Source organism: Hyperolius riggenbachi, chromosome 9 (genome assembly GCF_040937935.1).
Source record: "Hyperolius riggenbachi isolate aHypRig1 chromosome 9, aHypRig1.pri, whole genome shotgun sequence".
Lineage (NCBI taxonomy): Eukaryota > Metazoa > Chordata > Amphibia > Anura > Hyperoliidae > Hyperolius > Hyperolius riggenbachi.
The window spans coordinates 209,001,639-209,026,205 of record NC_090654.1 but is presented as its reverse complement, the minus strand read 5'-3'; the positions used below and the strand labels follow the sequence as shown (position 1 = coordinate 209,026,205).

The 24,567-nt window shown below is 40.9% G+C and overlaps 1 protein-coding gene across 4 annotated transcripts in view; it reads left to right on the top strand.

Annotated features, from left to right (window-relative positions):
* The window catches only part of FMN1 (formin 1), a 405,926-nt gene that overhangs the window by 293,589 nt on the left and 87,770 nt on the right, over positions 1-24,567 (top strand). For all 4 annotated transcript variants that reach the window (XM_068253927.1, XM_068253926.1, XM_068253928.1 and 1 more), the window contains one exon: positions 3,582-3,669. In XM_068253927.1, coding sequence (XP_068110028.1) covers positions 3,582-3,669 — 88 coding nt within the window. The remainder of the gene's footprint in view (positions 1-3,581; positions 3,670-24,567) is intronic.

The window sequence follows — 24,567 nt, the reverse complement described above, 5'->3', positions numbered from 1 at the left end:
CTCATTTTCTTCTCCTCTGAATTTTTCTGTGTTTAAAGATGTTTACCCATTTACTGCTGGCACAGTGTGCGCAGGAATGTCTTCCTACTTTCTTCAGAGCTAATTGTGGTGCGGAGCAGGTTATGAACTATCTTTTTTTTAACATGCAGTGGCGGCTTTTTTTTGGGGGGGGGGGGGTGCTATGCAGGTGCTGGACCAACTTCTGGGGTAGCTGATAACCCAAGCGCACCACGGCAGAAAATGGGTGTGGCTATAACCTGCAGCAAAAAAATGGGCATGGCCATGACAGGGTGAGAGCAGAGCTAATTGTAATTTAAAAGTGCAACGCAAAGACAGTGGGCCCGAGTTTGGGTGACCTTTTTCCCAGTAAATGCACGTAATGTGAGCAGATTTGCCCAGAAAATACGTTCAATAATGTGGCAGATTTAAACCAGAAAACGTGTTCAATTATGTGTCAGATTTAAACCAGAAAACACGCTCAATCATGTGGCAGATTTGACCAGAAAACACGTTCAATCATGTGGCAGATTTGACCAGAAAACACGTTCAATCATGTAGCAGATTTGACCAGAAAACATGTTCAATCATGCGGCAGATTTGACCAGAAAAATGCATTCAATCATGTCAGATTTGCCCAGAAAATACGTTCAATCGTGTCAGATTTAAACCAGAAAACACGGTCAATCATGTGTCAGATTTAACCAGCAAACATGTTTAATCATGTTGCAGATTTGACCAGAAAACACTTCAATTATGTGGCAGATTTGCAAAGAAAATACACCTGTTATGTTAGTAAACAAAAAAAAAAACATTTACTCACCAGCAGAAGCCCTCCTCTCCGGGCCTCTGTCCGGCGCGCAGCTCCCAAAGTCCCCGACTTCCTGAACTAAAACTCCCGTGCTGAGAGCAGGGCCATGGGAAAATGGGTCCCGAAGCCCTGCAGTGCAAACTTGAAGTCTCCAGAGCAGGACTTCGGGCGCCATTTTACCGTAGCCCTGCTCTCCCACTGCGGGCTGCTGCTGCTGATGAACTGACGCAACGCCGAAAGTCAGTTCACGCTGGGGGGTGCTTTAGGGCACCGCCACTGTTAACATGTGACTGATGAATCTTTAGACCTCTTTTCCAAGGTCCGTGATTAATAACTGCCTGTGTTTTGGGGTTAATATCAATTCATATTATTTTTTTTACGTAAAGTAGTACAACCTCAACTTGTAAATAAAATGTATTCAGTACTGTAGTCACTGCATTAAGAATCTGACTAGAACTCCTTCTCATCCTCTTCCTCTTATAATTTAAAGGTCTGTTCATACATTAGATTAAAGTCCTCGCACACAAATGAGCGATGTTGCTGGAACGAAATTGCCTGGCCAAAAAAAAATAAATTTAAATGGCGTTTTTCATGCACACAAATATTCCAAACGATTATATTGTTCGTATACTAGGAGCGGAAATGACGTTTCCCACAACACGCACTCTCCTCAACAATGTTGTTTGAATGTACACACCCGGCTGACAGGTTGATATTTGCCCAATAATCATGTGAATTGATCTTCTAGTTTGATTGGGCAGCATTTGCATTATCGGTCACTAGGCCTGCATGGTTTTAGCAAAAAATAGAAATTTTTTTTTGCCTGTCAAATTGTGATTTCCATTTTTTTTCTCCTGATTTTCTTCAAATCAAGCTTTAGCATTAAATTCACAATGTACAGTAACATTTAAAAAACATGCATTGACAGAAAATGACATCATACCATCAAATTGATAGATACGTCACTTTCTACATTTTACTGCATTGTGAATTTATCAAAACAAATAGCAGCTATTAATAAATACAAAGCGGAGTACCACAGCCGATCCCGGTGATTCAAGTTTTTTGCTCGACAGGATAGTGGAGAGATAACAGATCCAGGGCATGTGAGCAAATGTACAGTACACTGTGTGACCATGGGAGACAGAGTGCAGAACAGGGGTGCCTTATGGGCGGATCCATCTCCTCCACAAGCAACGTGCTGGCCGCACTACACTACTCACTACCGCTCTGACTCCTTCCGACCGGAAAGAGGAAGCGTGCTGCGCAGCCAACACAAATAATTCTACGCATGGTACGCTTAAAATAGTTAGCGTAAAAAGCCTGCATGCTTAAAATTGTACACATAGAAAAAATTGCTACTTTGACCATTAGGAAATCATCTTGCGGTGAATCGCGATATCCATTTTAAATCGTGCAGCCCTATCGGTCACTCATTGTTGTCATTTAATGTCATTTGTCAAACTACTTTTATTCAACGAGTGTACAAGACTTTAGTCATAGACTCTGAACAAGCATGTAGATCAGCTGCACTCTGACTGATTTCTGACTGGATTAGTAGCAGGCTTTTTTCAGGTGTGTGATTCAGACACTTATGCAGCCAAAGTGATCAGCAGAACAGTCAGGCATGGCAGGCAACTGGAATTGTTTAAAAGTAAATAAATATGGTATCCTCCATATCTAGCCCACTTCCGGTGTCCTTTAGTTACACCTTATCTTCTCAAGAGTTTCTCTTGAATTGTGAAGAGTAATGGCAATTTCTTTAACATAAAGGGAATCTGAAGTGAGAGGAATAAGGACGCTCCCCCTCCTTTCTCCCTGTTTTTAGTTGCACGGGCAGTGTTTTGTTTTTTGCTGCTATGGTCTTTTGTGTTCAGTTGGTTTTGGTGCAGTACAAAACCTTGCCTAAATCTAACCTTTAAAGGACAAGTGTAGCGAGAAGAATATGGAGGCTGTCATATTCATTTCCTTTGAAACAATACCAGTTGCCTGGCTATCTTGCTAATGCTCTGCCTCTAATACTTTTAGCCATGAACCCGGAACAAGCATGCAGCAGATCAGGTGTTTCTGACATTATTTTCAGATCTGACAAGATTAGCTGCATGTATGTTTCTGGTGTGATTCAGACACTACTGCAGCCACATTGATCTGCAGGACAGCCGAGCAACTGGTATTGCTTAAATGAAAATAAATATGGCAGCCTCCATATACCTCTCACTACAGTTCTCCTTTAAGTGGGTATGTTAAACTAAACTTAGCTAATCAAAAATAGAAAGCATAGGGATATTTGTGAAGCAGGTGATTTGGGCGCGGAGATCGGCTGGCATCTAATAGATGCCTATAGAATGTGATGGTAATCGTGCTCCCAGGTGGCGAGTTGAGCTCTCCATGCATTACTAGAAACCAATTAGCTACAGAAGTAACCAATCTGATACTAGGTAGTGAAGGAACAGAGGAGCCAATCTTCTATTTTGCAGACTATTGGCTACAATAGGGGTTGTTTGGCACCGTAAATGCGTGTAATGTGAACTGAGCCATAGGTAAACATGGCTCTACGAGGCACCCTTTTTTAATTGCTTGCCATTTGCACACTTTCTACCTGCTTCACAGCAACCCACCTTGACACATGTTTGTGTGTGACTCTAGTAGAGACTTGATGGTGTTCTCTGTAAAGCATTATGGGACATAAGGACCCGCTTGCTGTCTTATTGCATAATGTATAAATGCATTTATTGTACAACCTCTTAATGCACTGTTCTGCTTTTGTGTTCAGATTATAAAGCTGCTAGACCCAAAGAGATCCCAGGCGGTAGGCATTCTGATTTCAAGTTTACATTTGGATATGAAGGATATACAGCAAGGTAAGTGGTGCCATCATGTAATTGGGTGGTAATATGTGTTATTTAAACCAGTTAATCTTTACTTGTGGGGTGGACTCTGCTGGTGAGGCCTACTGATTGCTTTACTGAGGTGCAGGAGACCTGATATCACTTTTCATTGCTACTTTGTTTATAGCTTGAATAGAATGGTAAAACTAAAGTGATTCTGCCAGTCTTGCAAGAAATTCGTTTTTCTGAATCCTAAATACAAAACCCAATACCACCATGCTGTGTACCACCAGCGGGTGCCTCCTAAAAAGTGTGATCTTAAATCCGTACATACAGCCTTTAGGTGTTCACCTCCTCCTTATGCTTATCACATTCTACTGGAGTCCTCACCTACTGGATGCAGCTCCATCTGCATCCCATTACTGCTGTGCTGACCTCCGTCTTTGATGTATAACTCTTGTTAGTTCAAGGGGCACTTAAGTGGAAGTATTACCGTGACTATAGTATGTTTTTACACTGCTTTCCCCTCCAGTCCCTCCAGGAATTAGCACTCCCCCCTTGCCCTCTTGCTGCTCATTATTAAGGCTTTAGCTACTTTTTAATTAGTTTAACACATTGAGTCTGAATGACTGAAGCCTATATCCACTTGACCATAGGGAAGTGCTCATTTCTTTTTACTCACCAGGACCTTATTGGTGGATTTACCAATATAACTACTTTACTTATTACAACCTACCTAGAAGATGACTCCATTCTTAGCAATAATGATTTTACTTAAAGAATGTGCAGTTATGTATAGGAAGTCCCATTTAGTCACAGATGTTTTTTTCCCTTAAAAAAATAGAATAAAATAAAAATCAATAGCTTTTAAAATTGAAGCTCCCCACAGTCCTAGCTAGCTTATACTCATTTTTGAGTCTTCATCTGTAAATACTCCAACTTGTCTTCATCTTTTACAAGACTACAGTACACTGACATTGTTTCTGTGCTTTGCATCTTATAAAAGAAGTACCTCTAAAGTATGTTCCTTGTTTAAAGAAAATGTGTCTAAGGGCTTTATATATATTTACCATACACCAGAGGTGCCCACACTTTTTTGGCCTGTGAGCTACTTTTAAAAATTAGCAAGTAAAAATGATCTACCTATGTACAATTTTAGGAGTACAATTGTATATACAGAATGGAAAGAAAGACTTTCCATTTATAATATGTTCTAGTGGTATTGTGCTTTCATAGGAGCATTTTCAAGCCCGTGCATGCACAGTAAGCTTTAGATGTTCAGGAATACGTAAGGTTACCATTTCCAGACCTAACCTGACTTGAGGGGCACTTTTTAAAGTTATTTTAGATTGGTTTGCTTTAAGTAAGTTCATTTTCACACTTTCCTTGTGATATGGCACAGGTAGTCTCCCTTTCCACATCCTGCTAGGTGGCCTTTCCACATCCTGCTAGGTGGGACTGCAGGCTTCTTAGGCCCGGTTCACATTAGCGTTCGCTATCCGGATTTTCCGGATCTGATCCGGATACGTTCCGCATAGCAATGCAAAGGCTATGCGGACGTTCACATACATACGTTCCGTACAGTACGGAGCCGGATCCGGACTCCAGACAGTTTTCCAACATGCGCTATTTTTTGGGTCCAGCTCTCCGGCCCACGCACCCGGACCGGAGCCGGACCTGAGCCTGACAGCACCATCCGGAACACAGAAACCAATGGGGAACGGAAGGGACAGAACACACTGCCTACAAAAACCTGACGTTCTACCCCACTTCCTATGCGTATCCAAGCGGCCATTTCGGATGGGGACACATGGGCCAAGCATGTCTGGAGTGGAGCAACAGTGACAGACGTGCTGGAGCTGTTTGACAGAATGTCGGAGGTGGAGGTGAGGCCTACAGCAGAGGAACCTGATTCTACAGGTGCACCAGGTGCACCTTCTGCTGACCTCAACATTTTTTTTCTTTAAATGTAACTATTTTTTGCCCACGGATCCGGATGGCAGCCTGATGCATGCCTGATGCAAACGGACCGGATCTGGATCGGAACCGTACGGTTCTGATCAGGATCAGATCCTGATCCGATCAGGATCCGATCAGGATCCGGTCCATTTACTTGCCAAAACGCAAGTGTGAACAGGGCCTTCGTCTTTGTTCAAAAACATTAAAGAATGTACCACAAGGTGTAGTGAACTATAGCTCTGTAGACAGTGTGCACAAATTAACGTATTCAAATTTACTGTCTTAGCTGCTCGCACAATATTTATCACAGTTTATAGAGTTCAGAAGTGTCTCCTTCACACTACATTGTTTGCACACCAGTTTAGCCTTCCCAATAAACTACAAGTGCTCTCTTTCTAAATATTATTATAGGGATCCTGCTAACATGGAGGGTTTCCTGTATGTGCAAGAGCTTTTTGTGTCCATAAATCAATGTGAAAGTATCCATAGCTTCAGAAACATTAAAGATTTGATACTTTAATACACTGTTTTTGTTTGAAGACAGTGCAAAGCTTAGCCATAAAGAATGCACAGCTAAATGTTGTGAACAGAAACAGTTAAAAATATGCGAAGTATTAAAATATTTATATGACTTTTGTCACTTTCCAAAGATGTCCTGCATAGTTCACAACCATTTCATACTTTGTTTATGAATAGTTTACCCGTCCGTTATGTTTTCTTCCCATAAAAGTCAACTCTTTCTCGTGTCTGTAGAGATAAGTTCACAGCTATGTACGGCATTGTGAGTCATAAATTAAAAGGATTGATAGCTGGGCTTTATACATATTGTTACAATGTAATAAATGGTTTTGGCTTTAGTAGCTGCTGTTCCACTCATTTGTAAAATTGGTTTATATTGGAAAATTTTAATTTACACACACTAGGGGGACTAGATCCCAGAAAGCTTGCATCATTTAACTCTATTAGTTAGCCATTAAAAGGTATTATTTCTTACAAAACGTTGTTTTTTTTCTACCTATATAATTTACACACAGTAACACACTCACTCACAGAGATGCTCTCATTCACAGATCTTCTCATTCACGTAGGTGCAGACGCATGAACATTTATAATTCTATGGAGACCCTGCACACACTTAGCAGTGCATGCACAAACATTCATTCATTGTTTAATGCACGCTCTTACGTTCACATAGCCACAGAAGCATGAGAGCACACACATTTTGTTTTTAGTGAGGCAAGGGTCACAGTTAAAGGGAACTTGAAGTGAGAGGGATATGGAGGCATGTCATATTTTTTTTTATTTTTTTTTAAATACTAGTTGCCTGGCTGCTCTGCTGATCTTACTGGCTTCAGAAATACACACCACACACCACACACCACACACCACACACACACACACACACACACACACACACACACACACACACACACACACACACACACACACGCGCGCTGATGGCCCGGTATCGCTGAGGTATGTATTTGGCTGGTGTTGGCTGTACCCACTCAGAGGCGGGACAAGGTCCCCCAGCACGCAAGGCTGAGAAACCAAAGTGCGCCTCTCCATCCCTACCTCTCACCCCAACATTTACACACTAATTGTTATTAGACCAAGAGGCACCCCAGGGCCCCCAACACCTTAATCTCTAGTTATCTGGCTTGCAGTCACTGCTATGTATCCCCTTTTCTTATTTCTCTCTGTTTCAAACACAATAGGGGAATAACTGAGTAAGTTGTGCGCCCCCTCCTACACTGCGCCCTGAGCCTGGAGCCTCTCACCTCTGCCTTTACTTGGCCCTGCGCCCACTTTTTTTTTTTTTAACCCTAACACAATTATTCAATGACCAAGTTTGTGAGCTATGCGGTCTTTGGCATCAATTTGCATTGAAATTAAACAAATCTTATTGGCTGTTTCATGCTCAACCCCCTTTTTTGAATTTGAAATCCAGTCACCCAATGGCCAACTGTACCAGGTTTGAGGCTTGTGCCATTAACCGTGCAAGAATGACAGCAATTAAATATTCCCCTTGAAAATCAATAGGTGAATTTTGATTGGCTTTTGAAGGCTCCACCCACTTTTCTGAATATTAATTCCAGTCACCCGGTGACCAGGTGTGCCACGTTTGAGAACTCTACTATTAGCAGTGTAAGAATGGCTGCAGTGTACATTTTCCCAGTGAAATTTGTATTTGTCCCTGCCCACATTTTGGTTATGGGTATAAAAAGTATCCTATATGTTGTTCCAGGTAATGTACTATGTGTGTGCCAAATTTCATTCAAATCCATTGTGGCGTATCCAAACTTTCGCATTTATAATGTTAGTTGCCTGGTGTCCTGTTAATCCTCTACCTGAACAAGCACGCAGATCAGATGCTCCGACTGAAGTGTGACACTACTGATGCCAAAGATATCAGCAGATCTGCTAGGGAACTGATATTGTTTTACTGCTCCACCCCCCCCCCAATCCCCCCACCCACCCCAAGTGGTATGATTCTTTCCAGATTTTAGGGTCTAAAAGCGGTGCAATTCTTTGCAGGCTTTTGGACCCTAAAACCAGGGAAAAACGTCATGCTACTAGAGAGCCTGCAGTAGCCCCAGCACTTACTCCCCTCCCTGCAGTTCTCCATCCGTCCTCCGGTTGGCACTGTTACCCTGTAGTGAGACCGCCGTCTGTCGTCATGACGACAAACGGCGATCTCACCCAAGGGATGCAGAGACTCAGAGGGCAGGAAGGAGAAAGGCTGCCGGCGTGTGGATCCCTGGGGAGGTGGGTGAAAACGCCATGGCGCACTGTGCTCTGCACAAGGCTCCCAGTGGCTACTACGAGTCACACTCAGGTCTACTGCTCCTGGCTTGTTTTTTCCACCCTGAGCCTGACTCATGATACCTGCCAAGGAGGTTAAAGGAAATAGACATGGCAGCATTCGTATCCCTCTCACTTCTGGTGTGCTTTAATGTTGAAATCATTGAATGGAGCAATTCCGTTGTCAAACCTATTAACCTTCCCAGCGTTCAATTTCCCCAGGATTTCTGTGCAAACAGTGATAAAATTTATTTTTAAAACTTTTTTTTCCCTGTAACTTGCCAAAATGTGTCAAGCAAGTGTCTAGTATACAGTGCAGGAGAGTATTGATGTGTATGCATGTTTATACTGTTCACAGCATGTTTTTTTGAACGGACATTTCTGTCCATACCGCTAGGGAGGTTAAAGACCTTTCAGTAGGATCAGGTACTGTGGTTTTGTTTTGTGCTGAATTCACATTACTGATTTAGTGTTTGACCATTGCGGCTGCTTACATGAAACACTTAAAATAGGGCTTTGTTATGGTTTAGATCAGGTTCTGTTGACTCTGCCACCAGTGGTAGGCTTAGGCTCTCCCAGGATGTTTAGTCTAATTGGCTACAAGTCTTCACCAGGGTACCTTGCAATGCATGATGGGTCATTAACCGTAGTGGGGAGCTTACTGCAATGCTTCCTGGTTGCCACCAGGTCACAACCCTGAGGATTACCCTACCAGTGACAGGAGAGAACATGTTGCACTGCGTTGCGGAGTTTGTAATCGTAGAACAAGCTGTGGTCAAGGGCAGACTGAGGACATGCATAGCCAGGTCATAAGCCAAAGGTCAGGACAGGTGGTTGACAGATGTAAATAAAGAAGCTAGCCAAGGTCGATAACTGCATCCATTAGGATCTGGCAGGCCAAGTACAAATACTAGAAAGCTAGCCAAAGCTGGATGATAAGATAGCACAGAGTGCAAGGAAAAGCAGGCTTTTATGTACCGGGGTTATATATTTTGGCATGAATCATCGTGCACTGCACATGCGTTCACTCAGCGAACACGCACTTGTGATTTGTACATGCCCATTTGGATGTAACAACATAGGGCTTGTGATATCTCTACACAAGCCAGTAAAGCTTCAGCCTGTCTTGAGTAATGAGGAGAGTCAAGTACAACGGGCCTCCCATACGCAGGTCATTGGATTTTTACTAATCCATTCCCATTTTTATCTGTGCCTTTTGTACATAATGATATTTACCTAATTGCTTGGCACCATTCTTTCAGATTCTGATTTTACGATATTTAGACAAGATCAGTTATCTCTTATATGCCCATAGCTTTTTCTTGCTTACATTTTCCTCCTGTCCTGTACCTTCTGAAAAATACTTAAGTTTTTCAACCTTCATCCTCTAAACTTTAGAATAGGGTGTTTGGTTCCTGTACCCTTTCATACTACTCTTTTAACTCTAACTAAAGACTTAAATCATCTAAGATTCTCAAGTGCATGTTCAGGAGATGAGCTGTAGAGTCTTTAGACATGCATTCTAAGGACATCTTTGGTCAGGAAGAAGAGGAAACTTTGATCTTTATAGCAGAATTATAATCACTTGATTTGTTGTTCCTTTGAAAATGACTCTCAAAGGCATGTCCAATGCAAAGAGCAAAGGCTACACTTTAAGCCTCTGCCGTGCATTTTGTGACATGTTGTCCAGGATATATTTGTAAATGAAAGTGATCCATTGGGAACATTAACCTTGATATTGTTAATCACAGAAAACTCCTACTGTTGCTCAAATGATTTCTAACGATGAAAAATTCTACAATTCACATGCAACCTTTACTTACACAGATTCTTAACCTTCAAGGACAACTGAAGTGAGGAGAACATGGAGGTTGCCATATTTATTTCCCTTTAAACAATACCTGTTGCCTGGCAGCGCTGCTGGTCTATTTGGCTGCAGAAGTGTATGAATAACACCAGAAACAAGCATGCAGCTAATGTTGTCAGATGTGACCGTGTCGTCAGAAACCCCTGATCTGCTTCATGCTTGTTCAGGGTTTATGGCTAAAAGTATTAGAGGCAGAGGAACAGCAGGGCAGGCAGGCAACTGGTATTGCTTAAAAGGAAATAAATATTGTTACTGTTGTCCTTTAACCTCTTAAGGACCAAGCCAATTTTAAACTTCTGCAATGCCTTCTCTTAAAGCAGTGTTAAAAAATAAGAGTTTCACTTACCTGGGTCTTGTGCCAGCCTCCTGCAGCCATCCTGTGCCCGCAGCGTGACATACCGATCTTCCATTCCCACCCCGCGGCTCACTTTCTCTTCGCGCAGTGAGTCTTTGTTCATCTTGCTGCGTCTGCACAGGACGCTCCTGGCCACAGGAACGCGTATTATTATTTATTGTATTTATAAAGCGCCAACATATTACGCAGCGCTGGAGATATGGAGATATGTGTGACCAGGGAGCAGTGGAGGTCGACTTGGAATTCTGCTTCCACTACAAGAAAAAAATGTGAGCAGCGGCAGAGGACCGGAGGATCGGTATGTCACGGCAGGGGCACAGGTTGGCTGCAGAGGCCCCAGCTAAGTGAAACTCTTATCTTTTTAACACCTTTCAGTTCCGATTTAAGTTGAAAGATCTTTGGCAATATTTAGTCCACCCAAACATATTAAGTCTTGTTTTTTTTAGGACAAATAGGGCTTTCTTTTGATATCCTTTAAATATTAGAAATGAAAAAAAAATCATAATTTTTCAACCAAAAATCTGTAAATATCTCAAATTACAGTGGTAAAACTTTCAGAAATGGATTGATCCATGTTTTCTATGCAGAAATGTCAAAATTATGTAGATCATTTATTTTTTAGGTATTTTGCAGGGGCTCTAAATGGAGGTGAAAATTAAGATTTTGAGAGAAAACGATAATTATGCGATTCTAGTGATCAGATGATCAGGAGCCAATCAAATTTACTCTTCTTTCACTCCAGAAGGTGTCGGCTGTCAAAGTGCGCAAGAATTTTGTAGTAAAAATCTACTATGTGTCGGAAACTAGCGTTCATATAAGGTCGGTTTTACTATGGGCGGTCCTAAAATGGTTTTAAACATGTCATTCCTTTTAGGTTTAGACGCTCATACTTAAAGAGGTGTTCTGCTTTAAAAGCAATATACCAACTTTGTTGTTTCTTATTTATTTACAATTAGATGGGGTACAAATCTAACTGACTGCAAATCTCAGGAAGCACTATGGTTGAGGCATTGTATTCCTTTTTAGCCACAAGTCCTTCACATCCCTCTTTTTAACCCCTCTGCATTAAGATGAGCAGGGACACTTGGTCAAGTTAAAGAGAAACTCCAACCTAGAATTGAACTTTATCCCAATCAGTAGCTGATACCCCCTTTTACATGAGAGATATAATGATTTTCACAAACAGACCATCAGGGGGCGCTGTATGACTGATTTTGTGCTGAAACCCCCCCCCCCACAAGAAGCTCTGAGTACCGCGGTACTCTGGGCAAACTGCCACAATGTAACAAGGCTCACAGACAGGAATTAGCTGTTTACAGCTGTCTCTAACAGCCAAAACAGCTAGGAGCAGCTACATAACCTGCCCACAGTAAAAATGTCACCATGTAATAAATGTCAGAATGTAAATCGGGGAGAGGAAAAATTTTACAATGAGCAAACACTGACTAAATCATTTATACATAATTATGGTAAAAAAATGAAGCACTTTTTTTTTTTTACTACATTTTCACTGGAGTTCCTCTTTAAGATTCCTGCTATTGTGCTCTTCAGATTCTACTTTACATGACTAAATCTATTTGACATGTGAATTAGCCTTAATGTGGGCTGGTAATTCCCTGATGGTGACTTGAAGTAAGACTGCATTTGAGTAGCTTTGGTGTCAATAAGTGTTTGCCCCCCTCCTTCCATACCCAGGCCTCTTACTTGTGAGGGCTGTGTCCTTAGACCCCTCATGTTTACTTTGTCCTAGGCTTGCACATGCTCAATGAAAGTAGCACACATGACACGTAAGGGGTAGGGAGGTCAAATAATTCTGAGTTGATGCAAATCTTATGGTAAGTATATGCCATTTTATGTTTACTGGAAAATGGACCACTCTAATGCAGCAGCAGATATGAGTTGTTTAAGTGCCTCACTTAAAGAGAATCTGTATTGTTAAAATCGCACAAAAGTAAACATACCAGTGCGTTAGGGGACATCTCCTATTACCCTCTGTCACAATTTCGCCGCTCCCCGCCGCATTAAAAGTGGTTAAAAACAGTTTTAAAAAGTTTGTTTATAAACAAACAAAATGGCCACCAAAACAGGAAGTAGGTTGATGTACAGTATGTCCACACATAGAAAATACATTCATACACAAGCAGGCTGTATACACCCTTCCTTTTGAATCTCAAGAGATCATTGTGTGTTTCTTTCCCCCTGCATCTCTCATGTACTGAAGTTTCAGGCTGCTCTTTTCTTCCTGCAAACAGCTTTGCCCTTGTCTGAATTTCCTCAGTATGTGAAAGCCCAGCCAGCTCAGAGGATGATTTATCCAGTTTGTAAAAGATGAGAGAAGAGAGAAGCTGCCCTAATCTAAATAATACACAGGCAGTGTGCATAGAGGGGCCTGGAAGGGGGAGTTCATAGCAGAACCACAACACTGAAGAACTTGGCAGCCTTCCAGACACAGGCCGACAAGTCTGACAGGGGAAAGATACATTGATTTATTACAGAGACTGTGATAGCAGAAAGTGCTGCAGTAAGCAAGAACACATTAGAATAGCTTTTGGAACTTGTAGGATGATAAAAAACAGGATGCAATTTTTGTTACGGAGTCTCTTTAAGCTACGTACACACATATGACTAAAGTCCACTGAGGGGGCGATAATGAACGCCTCAGCTGGTAGTCAGGCATGTGTACAGATGTCCCCCAACCTCTGCTCCGCATGTGATCCGCCCAGTGGATCAACTTGGTTGAGCGCCAGCCAACTTCATTGTGCACCCTACTCCTGCGCCCGCCAAGTCAAGTCACGTACCTGCTTCTTCGTCATCCCTCTGCCCCCTGCAAAGCAACAAAACGCCTTGTCAGCTATACAGCTGACATTGCATCAGCCCGGCCCACCAATGCTGCCCAGGGTGATCGGGTCCCAATCCTGAACGGCAACATCAGTCAAAGATGTGTACGCACACCTTTCTTTAAAACCTTTAACCAATCATGATAAAAAAGCATTGTGTGTCACGAATTAATGCTGTCAAAGGCTCCCTTCTTCTTAGGGACGATTGTGCCACTTCATCATTGCCTCTTGAACCTTTTGTGAACCAAATTTATTCTCTCTGATACTGTGGACCTCATCTTCAAAAGTCCTTTTCCTTGGTGTAGGTAGACCACAGAATCGTGGACTTCAGAGCTAGCCCTTCTGTTTTTGGCCATGTGCTTGTTTAAAGGTAGCTTGGTCTTACCAGTGTACACATCTTTGTACTCATCAGTACACTGAACTGCATACAGCAAATTTAAGTGTTCTCTAGCCACTTAAAAGATCAAGATGTCGGTCTTTGAGCTCTGATTTTGTCCTCTGTTCTTTAGTTGGGTGCATTTTTTTATCTTTTTTTCAGCCCAGTGTCATACCTCCCAACTTTTTGAGATGAAAAAGAGGGACAATTAAGCCACACCCCTGATCACACATTTTTAGTAGATAAATATATATATTTACATAGAAAGAGGCACAAAGTCCTGAAAGAGGGACAAATGAGGAGGAATGAGATGAAAAAGAGGGACAATTAAGCCACACCCCTGATCACACATTTTTAGTAGATAAATATATATATTTACATAGAAAGAGGCACAAAGTCCTGAAAGAGGGACAAATGAGGAGGAAAGAGGGACTGTCCCTCCAAAAGAGGGACAGTTGGGAACTATGCCCAGGCTTGATAGCTGCAAATATTTAAAGTTTCTCTGAGATGTTTCCATTTCTTATTCTTTGCTTTGGCACTGCCAGTTACCATGTGCACCCAGTGACATAGAGTTTTAATGACACCCAACTTGTGCGTAGTAGGAGTCAGAGGGAATGTGTATCTGGTATTTTTTTTAGGTTTGTGTGTCATGCATCCATCCTTCGTCTTATGTTGCCTCATGTCCAAGTAAGCTAACTTGTTAATTTGCATGCAGGTTAAAAACCGTGCACACCTTCATTCAGGCACTTTATTTATGTCTGCATGGGTGTCAGTAAATTACCTGTATTTATTAATGGCAAGAAATCTCCTCCACTGTATTGGAGCATAGAATTTTTAATTGGACACACTTTTCTTGTTCTACAAAACATGTCAACATGTACAGTTTTTTTTTCCGTTTGGATTCTATCACTGAACTTATCATGTGTGAGAAAAATACTTGTAATTCTGTAGTTTTACTTCAATTGCTAGGACGTTTTAATTATGCATTTATATAGGGCTGACACATTTTTCACAGTTTTACAGAGTACACTAAAAATGCTAACCATCTCACAGCAGGGTTTACAATCTAATAGCAGGACATGTAGGAATTGTCATTACGTTCAATAACAGTTCATAAAACGTTTGTTTTTGGAATACCCTTCACATTATCTGTCATTACTTGGTGGAACAGCTTGTACTGGAATTCCAGGATTTCCTTCCCCATCCTTACACTTTCTATTTTATATCATTAAAGTAAAAAAAAATAAAAAAAAAATGAAGTAGCCATTTACACCCACGGTTTGTCACCTGCAAATTGGAGCTTGGTGACTCTTGCCATACCATCTTTTATTGCTGTCCTTCGGAGGAAAGATGAGTGGCAGTACTGGCCACACCCTCTCCATTTAGGGAATGGGTAATTACATTATTGATCTGACATGCAGGGGGCCACCTCTACATGGGAGGGTGTGAAGAAGACATTTGCTAGTTTTTTGGGTAAAGAGGTGGTTTAGGTAAACCAAGCCACTTTTTATCCTTCTTTTTGCTGCAGTGACCTATGGCACAGGGGTGTTTGGGAGGTGGAGGGAAAGAAGAACTTTAAAAAAAAAATGTGCAGAATGTCTACAAGTTTTTAAAATCTGATTTCAGTTGCATCCCTTGCCTGTAATAGACGCATACAAGTCAGACTTCATGGGTTGATTTCCAGGACAGCAGAGGTGGGTTCACTTGACATATCCAGTTGTGTGACTAAAACATTGCAGATTGTCCCTGATGACCTTTAAAGGGAATCTGTAGTAAGAGGAATAGAGGGGCCATCTTCATTCCCGAATAAATCATGCCAGTTGCCTGACTTGTGTGCTGATTCTCTGCATCTAATACTTGGTCACTGGCCTAGAATGAGCATGCAGAACTGATCCTTCAAGTCACCTTTTCCCCTAAGTGTTGTGTTCTCCTAAGAGATAATGATACATATGCAATTCACTTTTCGCCTGAGTTTTCTCCAAGGTGCTATTTTCAGACCTTGTCATAAAATGCCCTTCAAACCCTCAGCAAACAAGAAAATACTTAAAATAATTTTGATAGTACTCTTTCACTTGTAAGTACTTTTTTCCATTGTAAAATGTTTAAAATTTATTTCAGAGAGAATATGAAAATTGTCTCCTAGGAAATAACTCAGGAGAAAAAGTTAATTGCATACGAGCAATTTTTAATTTTCTATTTACAATAACTTTTCAATATTCTGCAAAAGTACCATAAAGTAGATGGTAAAGTAGTGTTAAGATTATTGTGAGTATTTTCTTGTGGCTTAAAAGGCATTTTATTGATAAGGTGTGAAATATTACCTTGGAGAAAACTTAGAAGAAAAAGTTAATTTAAATAGGTGCCAGATGTGTGAGTCAAACAACTAAAGCCAAAATCTCAGCTAGCCAGCCATGCAACTGGCATTGTTCCTATGGAAATGAAGACAGCAACCTCCTGTATTCCTTTTTATTTAACTTCAGGTTCCTTTTAAAGCACACCTAAACTGAGAGGAATATGAAGGCTAACCTTTATTTCCTTTTAAACAAAAGATTGGCTGGCTGTCCTGTTAATCATCTTTCTCTAATACTTTTAGCAATTGCTGGCACCATGTATCCAACAGGCATGTGGGTTAAAGTGGATCCGAGATAAACTTTTACTCATTGCATAATTGTGTTTCTTTCATATAGTTTATAGGGCATTCCTCAAGCCAAATACTTTTTTTGTTTTGTTGTATTTCTCTAATTCCCTATAAACTAAAAAAGCCTCACCTACAGGTTTTTCAGAGAGCCTTGGCACTGTAGCAAGGGCTCATGGGAGATCGGTCTGGGCAGGAGGAGGAGAAGGTTACTAGCCAGAGATTTCAGAGGCAGAGGGGAGGAGGGAGGAGGAGAGGAGATCAGAGTGAATTTGTCACAGGCAGAGAGCTGGAGATACTATCAGCTTTGCCTTTGTGTAATGTTTACGAACAACATGGCTGCTCTGATTGTATCACAGGAAGAAATAATCATATTCTGTTGAAGCTGTTCGCAGCTAGATTTGCTGTGTAAACTATCTAAACTTTAGATAAGATATATAGACAAGTTACTTGTTATAGTTAGTTTTTCATCTGGGATCCGCTTTAAGCCACTGTGCAAACATCAAGGCTTATCTCCTACAGCAGTGGAGGCAATAACAGTGGATGCATCCACATCCTACATATATAGTGAGCGGTATCTGATACAGGATAAAAAACCTGAGACCAAACGTTGTGCATTGCTAAGTAATGCAAATGAGCTATTATATAAATTAAATATAGGAGGCGGAACTTGGGATTTGATGGACACTTTCTGTTTAACTATGGTTTTGCTTTGAAATATAGAAAGACCATGCCATGCATTAGAAGTTGCAGCATCTGGCAATGTCTATACTATTACTGCAGAAGTTATTTTCTTGACATACATTGACATATTCTGAACAGCACAATAAACTCTAATCCATGCATGTCAATACAATTTGCTTTAAAGTTAATTGTTGCTTGCAAAATTGCTAAGAGATGTGCCATGGTTGTGACTACTGTTACTGTGAAACACCTGCTTTCAGTACATTGGGTCATTTATGCTGTGTAATGCTCCAATAAACTGCTGAATTTTCTCCAAACCCACAGCAGGTAGTTCTTTTCTACTATTCTGCATTGTACATTTGTACTCTACTCTGCTCAGCTTCGTCCAGCAAAGAATGGGTTAAGAAGTCTGGCTGCACATTGTCTATGAGGAGCTGCTAGAGGGACAAGCCTGGATGTGGTCTGTGTATTGCTGGTGCCAGAGATTAGTGCTGATGACTTTATGTAACAAGGGAGTCTCCTGATCCCACATTTAAGACCTTACATCTTCCCCGCCTCATAAATCATCAGCCATGTTAGACACAGCAGAGGGAGGGAAGTGTCTGATAAGTCAAGTTCATGGGAGACGGTTAAACAGGGCTGAAGAGTCATCATTTTACTCTTTGCTGCCTTCTCACTGACACTGTTTTCAGATTTTCAAGTGTACAGTCGCCAGAGGATTTCCAGTCACCAGTTGCTTTCCCTTTTTGTCTGAGCTGTTGTACACTCAGTATAGGACCTCGCTTGTGAAGAGAGATGCACAAGACATGACACAGAACGTATAGTGCTTTTCTCCTGGTGGACTCAAATCGCTTCAGGCCTGCAGCTCTATGGGCAACCAGGATCTTTAACGAGACTTGCCCAAAGACTCCTTATTGTTTTATGTACTGTCCTAAGCCAGGATTTGAACCCTACATCAAGGGCTGAAATCCTACATCAAAGAAAACAGTCTTAACCAGTACACTATCCAGCTGACCCAAGGATGGTATCAAGTCCCAAAGACTATCCCATAGAGCCATATCAATCTCTGCCATGCACTGATGAGGACCAACAGTCCAAATCAGGCTGTCTGCATATTGGGTTGATGTGGCTTTGTAAATGTTGTAAGCTATAGCCTTGCTATACACAAGCCATTCTGGATGTAAGCCTGGCTTCAGGGGCATACAGAGATGATTTGCATAATCAATAGTGATGCCTTGTGGGAGACCACAGTTGCTCACATAAATGGGATTTATCACAAATGCCTTCTGTTTTAAGAAGGCAAACTACACCAAATATATTAAGAAAGCTGAATCAGTTTTCTCATTGACACCTTGGTGAGAAATCACGTAGTATTCACTACTAATTCTTATTTTCACAATTTACTTCATGCAATCCTTAATTTTACTACTAAATCCTTCAGTTTAAGATTTGTTCTTTAAATTATGGATAGAATGATGCAGAAAGTCAATTCATAGAGGAATGCAAGAGTAAATAAATAACTGTTGCGCCTGTGAATATTTATCACCTGGTCTCCGCTGTCCTTAAAGCAAATTTGTATTATGTGCACAAGGCCATACCCAACCTCTCTTGATCTCTATGCTGTATCAAATCCTCCATACGCCATCCTTAGACCATCCTATTGTCCATCGTTGTATGACCAAATGGTCCCAATATCTATCCATCGATATTATCCTACCCATGTGGCAGACATCATCTTTGCTCCCTATATGTACTGCCTATAAGGAGAATCATTCCAAGCTTTTATTTTTCTGGTATAGAACCCCAGTCGTTATCAATAAATGGGATCCTAATGTCCCGGCTTGTTGTTAGATGTCAGAATGCTACTGGTAACTTAATGCATATCTTTTGGGAATGCTTGCGTAGCCTACCTTTTTGAAAATCTGTCACCCAATCATTGAGTGGAATGTAAACTGCTTACTTTGCTTCTAGCTTATCCACTCCCAAAGTTATCTTGTAAAATGAATAAGCTTGTGGCTATTATCCTTAAAGGAGTGATCCAAGGAACTAAAAAAAAAAAAAGATCCACTTACCTGGGGCTTCCTCCAGCCCGTGTCAGCCGTCCTGTGCCCTCGCTGCAGCTCCGGTGGCTCCCGCTCTTCTCCGCTGGCGCAGCCGACCTTGCCAGGTTGGGTTCCGGGTCGGCTTCTTCTGCGCTCCACCGTGCGGGTCACGTGGTCTCTCTGACGTCATCAGGACGGTACTGCGCAGGCGATCTATTGTAGCGCTGTGGCATTCCCAGTCTCCTCCAACTTGAGAAAATTCTTGATGTGAAGTGGCTGGAGGAAATGACCGCTAGACTAAATAACAGGGTAGACCTATTTGATGAGGTTTGGTGGTTATGGGATCTATGGAAGATCGAACAAGATTATGGGTAAATTTCGTAATCACCTTGAACTAAGTAGATATGCAGCCCTTCATGCATTTTTGGGTTTCATTTCCTATTGATTGACTTGTAACTGTTCCAAATATTACTTGCACCTTCTTGGCGGGCTGTTTCTGTTCTTACTGATAGTTTTCTGTGTTTATAGATTTCCTTTTATATTTTTTTTGTGTAATTTTATTTCTATGCCTCTGTTGAAAACTTTAATAAAAAGATATGTAAAAAAAAAACAAAAAAACGAAAACAAATCTGTAGCAATTTTTTTTTCTTTTAAAATGGCAGTACTTGCCTATGGAGACGGAAGGCTCTAGATCCTACCCTACTGTTTTTCAGTCTCCTTGGTTCAAGCGCTATCCCCCTTTTCAGTGAAACCGCCTCCGGGGGCTCCTCCAAGTGCACAATCGTGCCTGTTCAGTGTAAGAACCTACACGTTGGTTGCTATTGGCAACAGCACAATACACCTTTTACTCCGGCACCAGCAACTCATTAGAGCTGCAACTCACAGCAACCGCATACAGGAGATAGAGCGGAGACAGCCACCTTCACCTTTAAGGGGTTTATTCAGCAATCAGAGTTATAGAAGTATTCCATCAGGCATCATTTGCTATATGTTGATTTCTTCAGAGTATAAACAGTCTTTCCTATGTCCTATGTACATCACATATATTTACAGCATACAGACATGAAGCTATTATTCTAAATAAAAGCGTAAAGAGAAGGATAGCATGCAGAAAAAGCAGTCCCTTCTGCTATCCCGCCTCTTACTTTTATGTGAACATCAGAGTTAAATTCTGACATCACCCGAGCCATACCCCCAAGCCTACAATTGGCGGGCATGTGACCCATATCATCATCTAGTGCGCCAGTGCTTTATGCCCTAGATGCATGGAATGCAATGGTTTCCAAATATCGGCTCTGTTTACCTTTTCGTAGTTTGAATGTCGGGACATTTAGACCTAATAACCCATTATGTGTCCTTTGAGAGGAACATTCTTCTTGTAAATGACTTCATAATTTCTCTCTGAGAAACTATGCTTAAAGAGACCCTGCGTCTCAAGTCTTTACTAGACATTAGTACCTGAGGCCTAGAATTCAAGTATACTTACATTCTAACACTCGGTATGGCGCCACCCGTCTCCGGAGGATCTTGAAGATGTATTTGGCCAATGAATACGTGGAACGGGGGACAGCACTGGGATGAGGGATTAGAGAGGGCACAGGAAAGGCTCAATAGGATCCTGAGCCTTCCCTCCCCATTTAATGCTGGAACTGTTTTGAATAAATCTTCAGACTGAGAAATGTCAATTAGGTTTAGGCTTTCCAGAACAATTATTTTATCCTTCTGTGACAGTATAAGAGATGAGGCCTAGTCTGAAATCGGCTACTTTATGCAGTAAATCTCTTCCTGGAATAGTGAAGCCACAATAGCTCTTCTTCACTTACCAGGCAAAGGAACATGCCAGCTGCATGTGTGAGTGTTTAACAATTTCACTTCCCCCACCTAGTGTAGGCAGCGTCTGTGCTTTTATGACGCCTCCTCACCTCCCCTACAGTTCAAATGGGTAATACAATAAGGGCTTAAGTTATGAGAACACATTAACTGTGAAAAATTATCTGAAAATGTTATAGGGAATCTGAAGTGAGCGGAATACAGAGGCTGCCATCTTTATTCTCTAATAAACCATGCCAGTTGCCTCTAATGTCACTGACTCAGAATGAACAGGTTTTAACTCTGATTTGACTCAACTTACAGCAAGCTTTCTGCAGGTTTGTGATTAAAAACCAACTAAAGCTCAGCATAACAGCCAGGCAACTGGCATTGCTTATAAGAGAATAAAGATGGCCACCTCCAAATTCCTTTCACGTCAGGTTTCCTTTAATAAAAGCCATGCTCTTTAAGGAATTAATAATTAGAATATTAGTTGACTTTTTGAGATAGAAAACAGAAGGTTACCCCCGGCACTGTGGTGAAACATGGCACTTAATTAATGTTCAATGGGGTGTCAGAAAATTCAACAATATATGCATCCACAGTGTGTAATCAAACTTCCAATGCCTTAGTAACTCTATTACCGCAAGCAAAACACTCCACTGGCTGTTCTTGGAAAGATTCCACAGGATATATAAGTAACTAAGCAATGGTTTGGGGACCAAGTATGTGGAGTGTTATCTGGATTACTGGAAGTTATCAATGGAATCTGTGCGGGTGGTGGCAAGAGGCGACCAGCTGGCTCACCAAGCGGTTTGTACTGCTGTTCAGGTACTCTGATTCCTTCATATCTTTGGTCGCCAAATCATTGCTTAGGTACTTGGTTAGTTACTCATACGTTCTGTGCAAACTTTACAGGCACAGCCATTGTAATGTTCTGCCTGCAGTATAACAGTCACTTAAAGAGGAACTCCAGTGAAAATAATGTAATTAAAAAAAAGCAATCGCAAACACAATGCTAAAAAAAGTGCTAATCGTGATTGCTCGAAAATCGCAAGAGTGTACAATGATTTTACTGCGTTAATCGCTGCAAAATCACCAGTGCAAAATGATAGCACTAATGGCTAGCATTTTGGGTTTGCAAGTGAGAACAGGCCTGTACACTGTTATAGACCTAAACCTGAATTAGTCTATTTTGTCTTTTTTTATGTCTTAATTAGTTTACTGTAATTACTGTATTTCAACATTAACCACTTAATGACAACAGGATATATATATATATATATATATATATATATGTACATACGTCCAGTGTAGGTGTGGAGAGTGCTCCACCAGTTTGTTACTAAATGAGACACATGTTTATCATTTAACCGGGGCGAGTTGTGTACAATACATTTTGGTGTGTTTTAAAGGTTTGACCCACGTCACATAAAAATAGGTTGGGACAAACTCAATCAAAACAGTCATTTTTAAAATGATGATCAAACTTGGGAAAGATTTAGCAAAACTACAAGATGTATGTGGTAACATTTTAACTGTGGTAAAAAGTAGAATAATGTTTAGAGATTTTTAAAGTTGAGGTCCATGCCTTGTGTATTCTTTTGAGTCACAAACTGAATCACAAGCAAAAACATATCCGCATATTCTGTACCAAAATAAGACTTGTAAAATTACAATATGTCAGAAAAATATAAATATGAAAGAAAAGATATATATCGTTACCTTAGGAACTTGGCTGCCATGAGGGTATATTACTATTATTTTTGCAAATAAGATCTTTTAATCATCGATAGTGTACAATGAGAAAGCAAAAAACACAAAACATAAAAATGATTTCCCTTCTTTTACCTTTAAAACGCGTAGAAAATACGGTTCTAATCCTAACATTTGTATAGCACTTTTCTCCTGTTGGACTCAAAGCACTCGAGCTGCAGCCAGTAAGGGGTATAAAACCCTGACATTATATTCAATAAAAACAAGTTTTCCTACTTTTTATATGCAATACGGTTATCATATTTGCTTTTGTGCATAAGTATTATTATTCATTTATAAATTACAAGTTTCCAAAGTACACTTTTTTGCTTTGAGAGCTGACTTTGCATTTTATTCATAACTGTTTTTTTCATCTTGAAATATAAGCAGAAATACTTTCTGACTGTCTCTCTTTGTTCAAGAGACTCTGCAGTGTCAGAGAAGAATTATGCACACGATAACATCATCTCTAGTTCAAATTCGTCCAGCTTTCCCGGCATTGAGCTTTTCTATCCTGTGTTTAACCCTTTGAATGCTGTTCTAGTAAAAAAAAAAATGCTGGTAGTATATAATATATACTGTAAATAATCCAACAGAAGAAAGGTCCGCACCAATTCACCACGAATCCTCTTTATTGTTAGGACATATCCTGTATTAAAACATGGAATCTCAAACTGACATGTTTCGGACCTACTGGTCCTTAATCATAGCTGAGTTTGCATGGAAAACCTTTGACATATTAGTACACACCCGGTCCATAGCTCCACCTCCTATCCACCTCAATGAGGGCGGTGTCACTCAAGAAGGCAGAGCCAGGGTACAGGTCAGTTCCAAAAAGTGCATTAAAACAATACAACACAATATTAAAACCGAAGTAATAAAAAATATCAAACTTGTTCTCAAATGAGAACAGGAAAGAGTAAAGCAGTAGCACAAAGCAGTGACCACTTTCTCGGCAGAGTATAAAGAGGTCACAGGTATTATCACCAAATATTTACCCATACTCAAGGCAGATGCAGGTCTATGTCCCATTATTAATGAAGGTGTTAGAATGGCTAGCCGACGGGCACCCACTCTCGCCAGACTTCTGTCCCCAAGTTTGTTTGAATCAACGCAACGCTCTAACACGTGGCTTTCCCTGACAGGTTCTTTTAGATGTAATGTCCCCACATGCCGATATTGCCATGTACACACAAAAACAAGATCCGCTGTCTCTGCTGTTAGCGGCCGTAGTTTTCCAATAAAGCAGTTCATTAACTGCGGAACCAAAGACGTGATTTATCTTATCACGTGTAGTATATGTTCCATTCAGTATGTTGGATGTACTACTAGGCCGCTGAGGCAGAGAGTAGCGGAACATTACCTAGGGCAAGGGTGGCTTACCACCAATGTCTCTAAAGTCGCCAAACACTTCAGGGATGTACATGGTGGGAACATGACTGGTTTTCAATTTCAGGGTATAGAAAGAGTTCTTCCATCTAAACGGGGTGGGGATCTTTATAAGTGTTTACTCAGGAGGGAAGCTATGTGGATATTTAAACTGGACACTAGAGTCCCTCGAGGCCTTAATGCTAGGTGGGATGTGAGTCTTACCACACAATGATATCTCTTATGCCCACATTGGCCTATTAGGGCATGTGTCCTTTCTATCCATTGCTTTGTGCTACTGCTTTACTCTTTCCTGTTCTCATTTGAGAACAAGTTTGATATTTTTTATTACTTCGGTTTTAATATTGTGTTGTATTGTTTTAATGCACTTTTTGGAACTGACCTGTACCCTGGCTCTGCCTTCTTGAGTGACACCGCC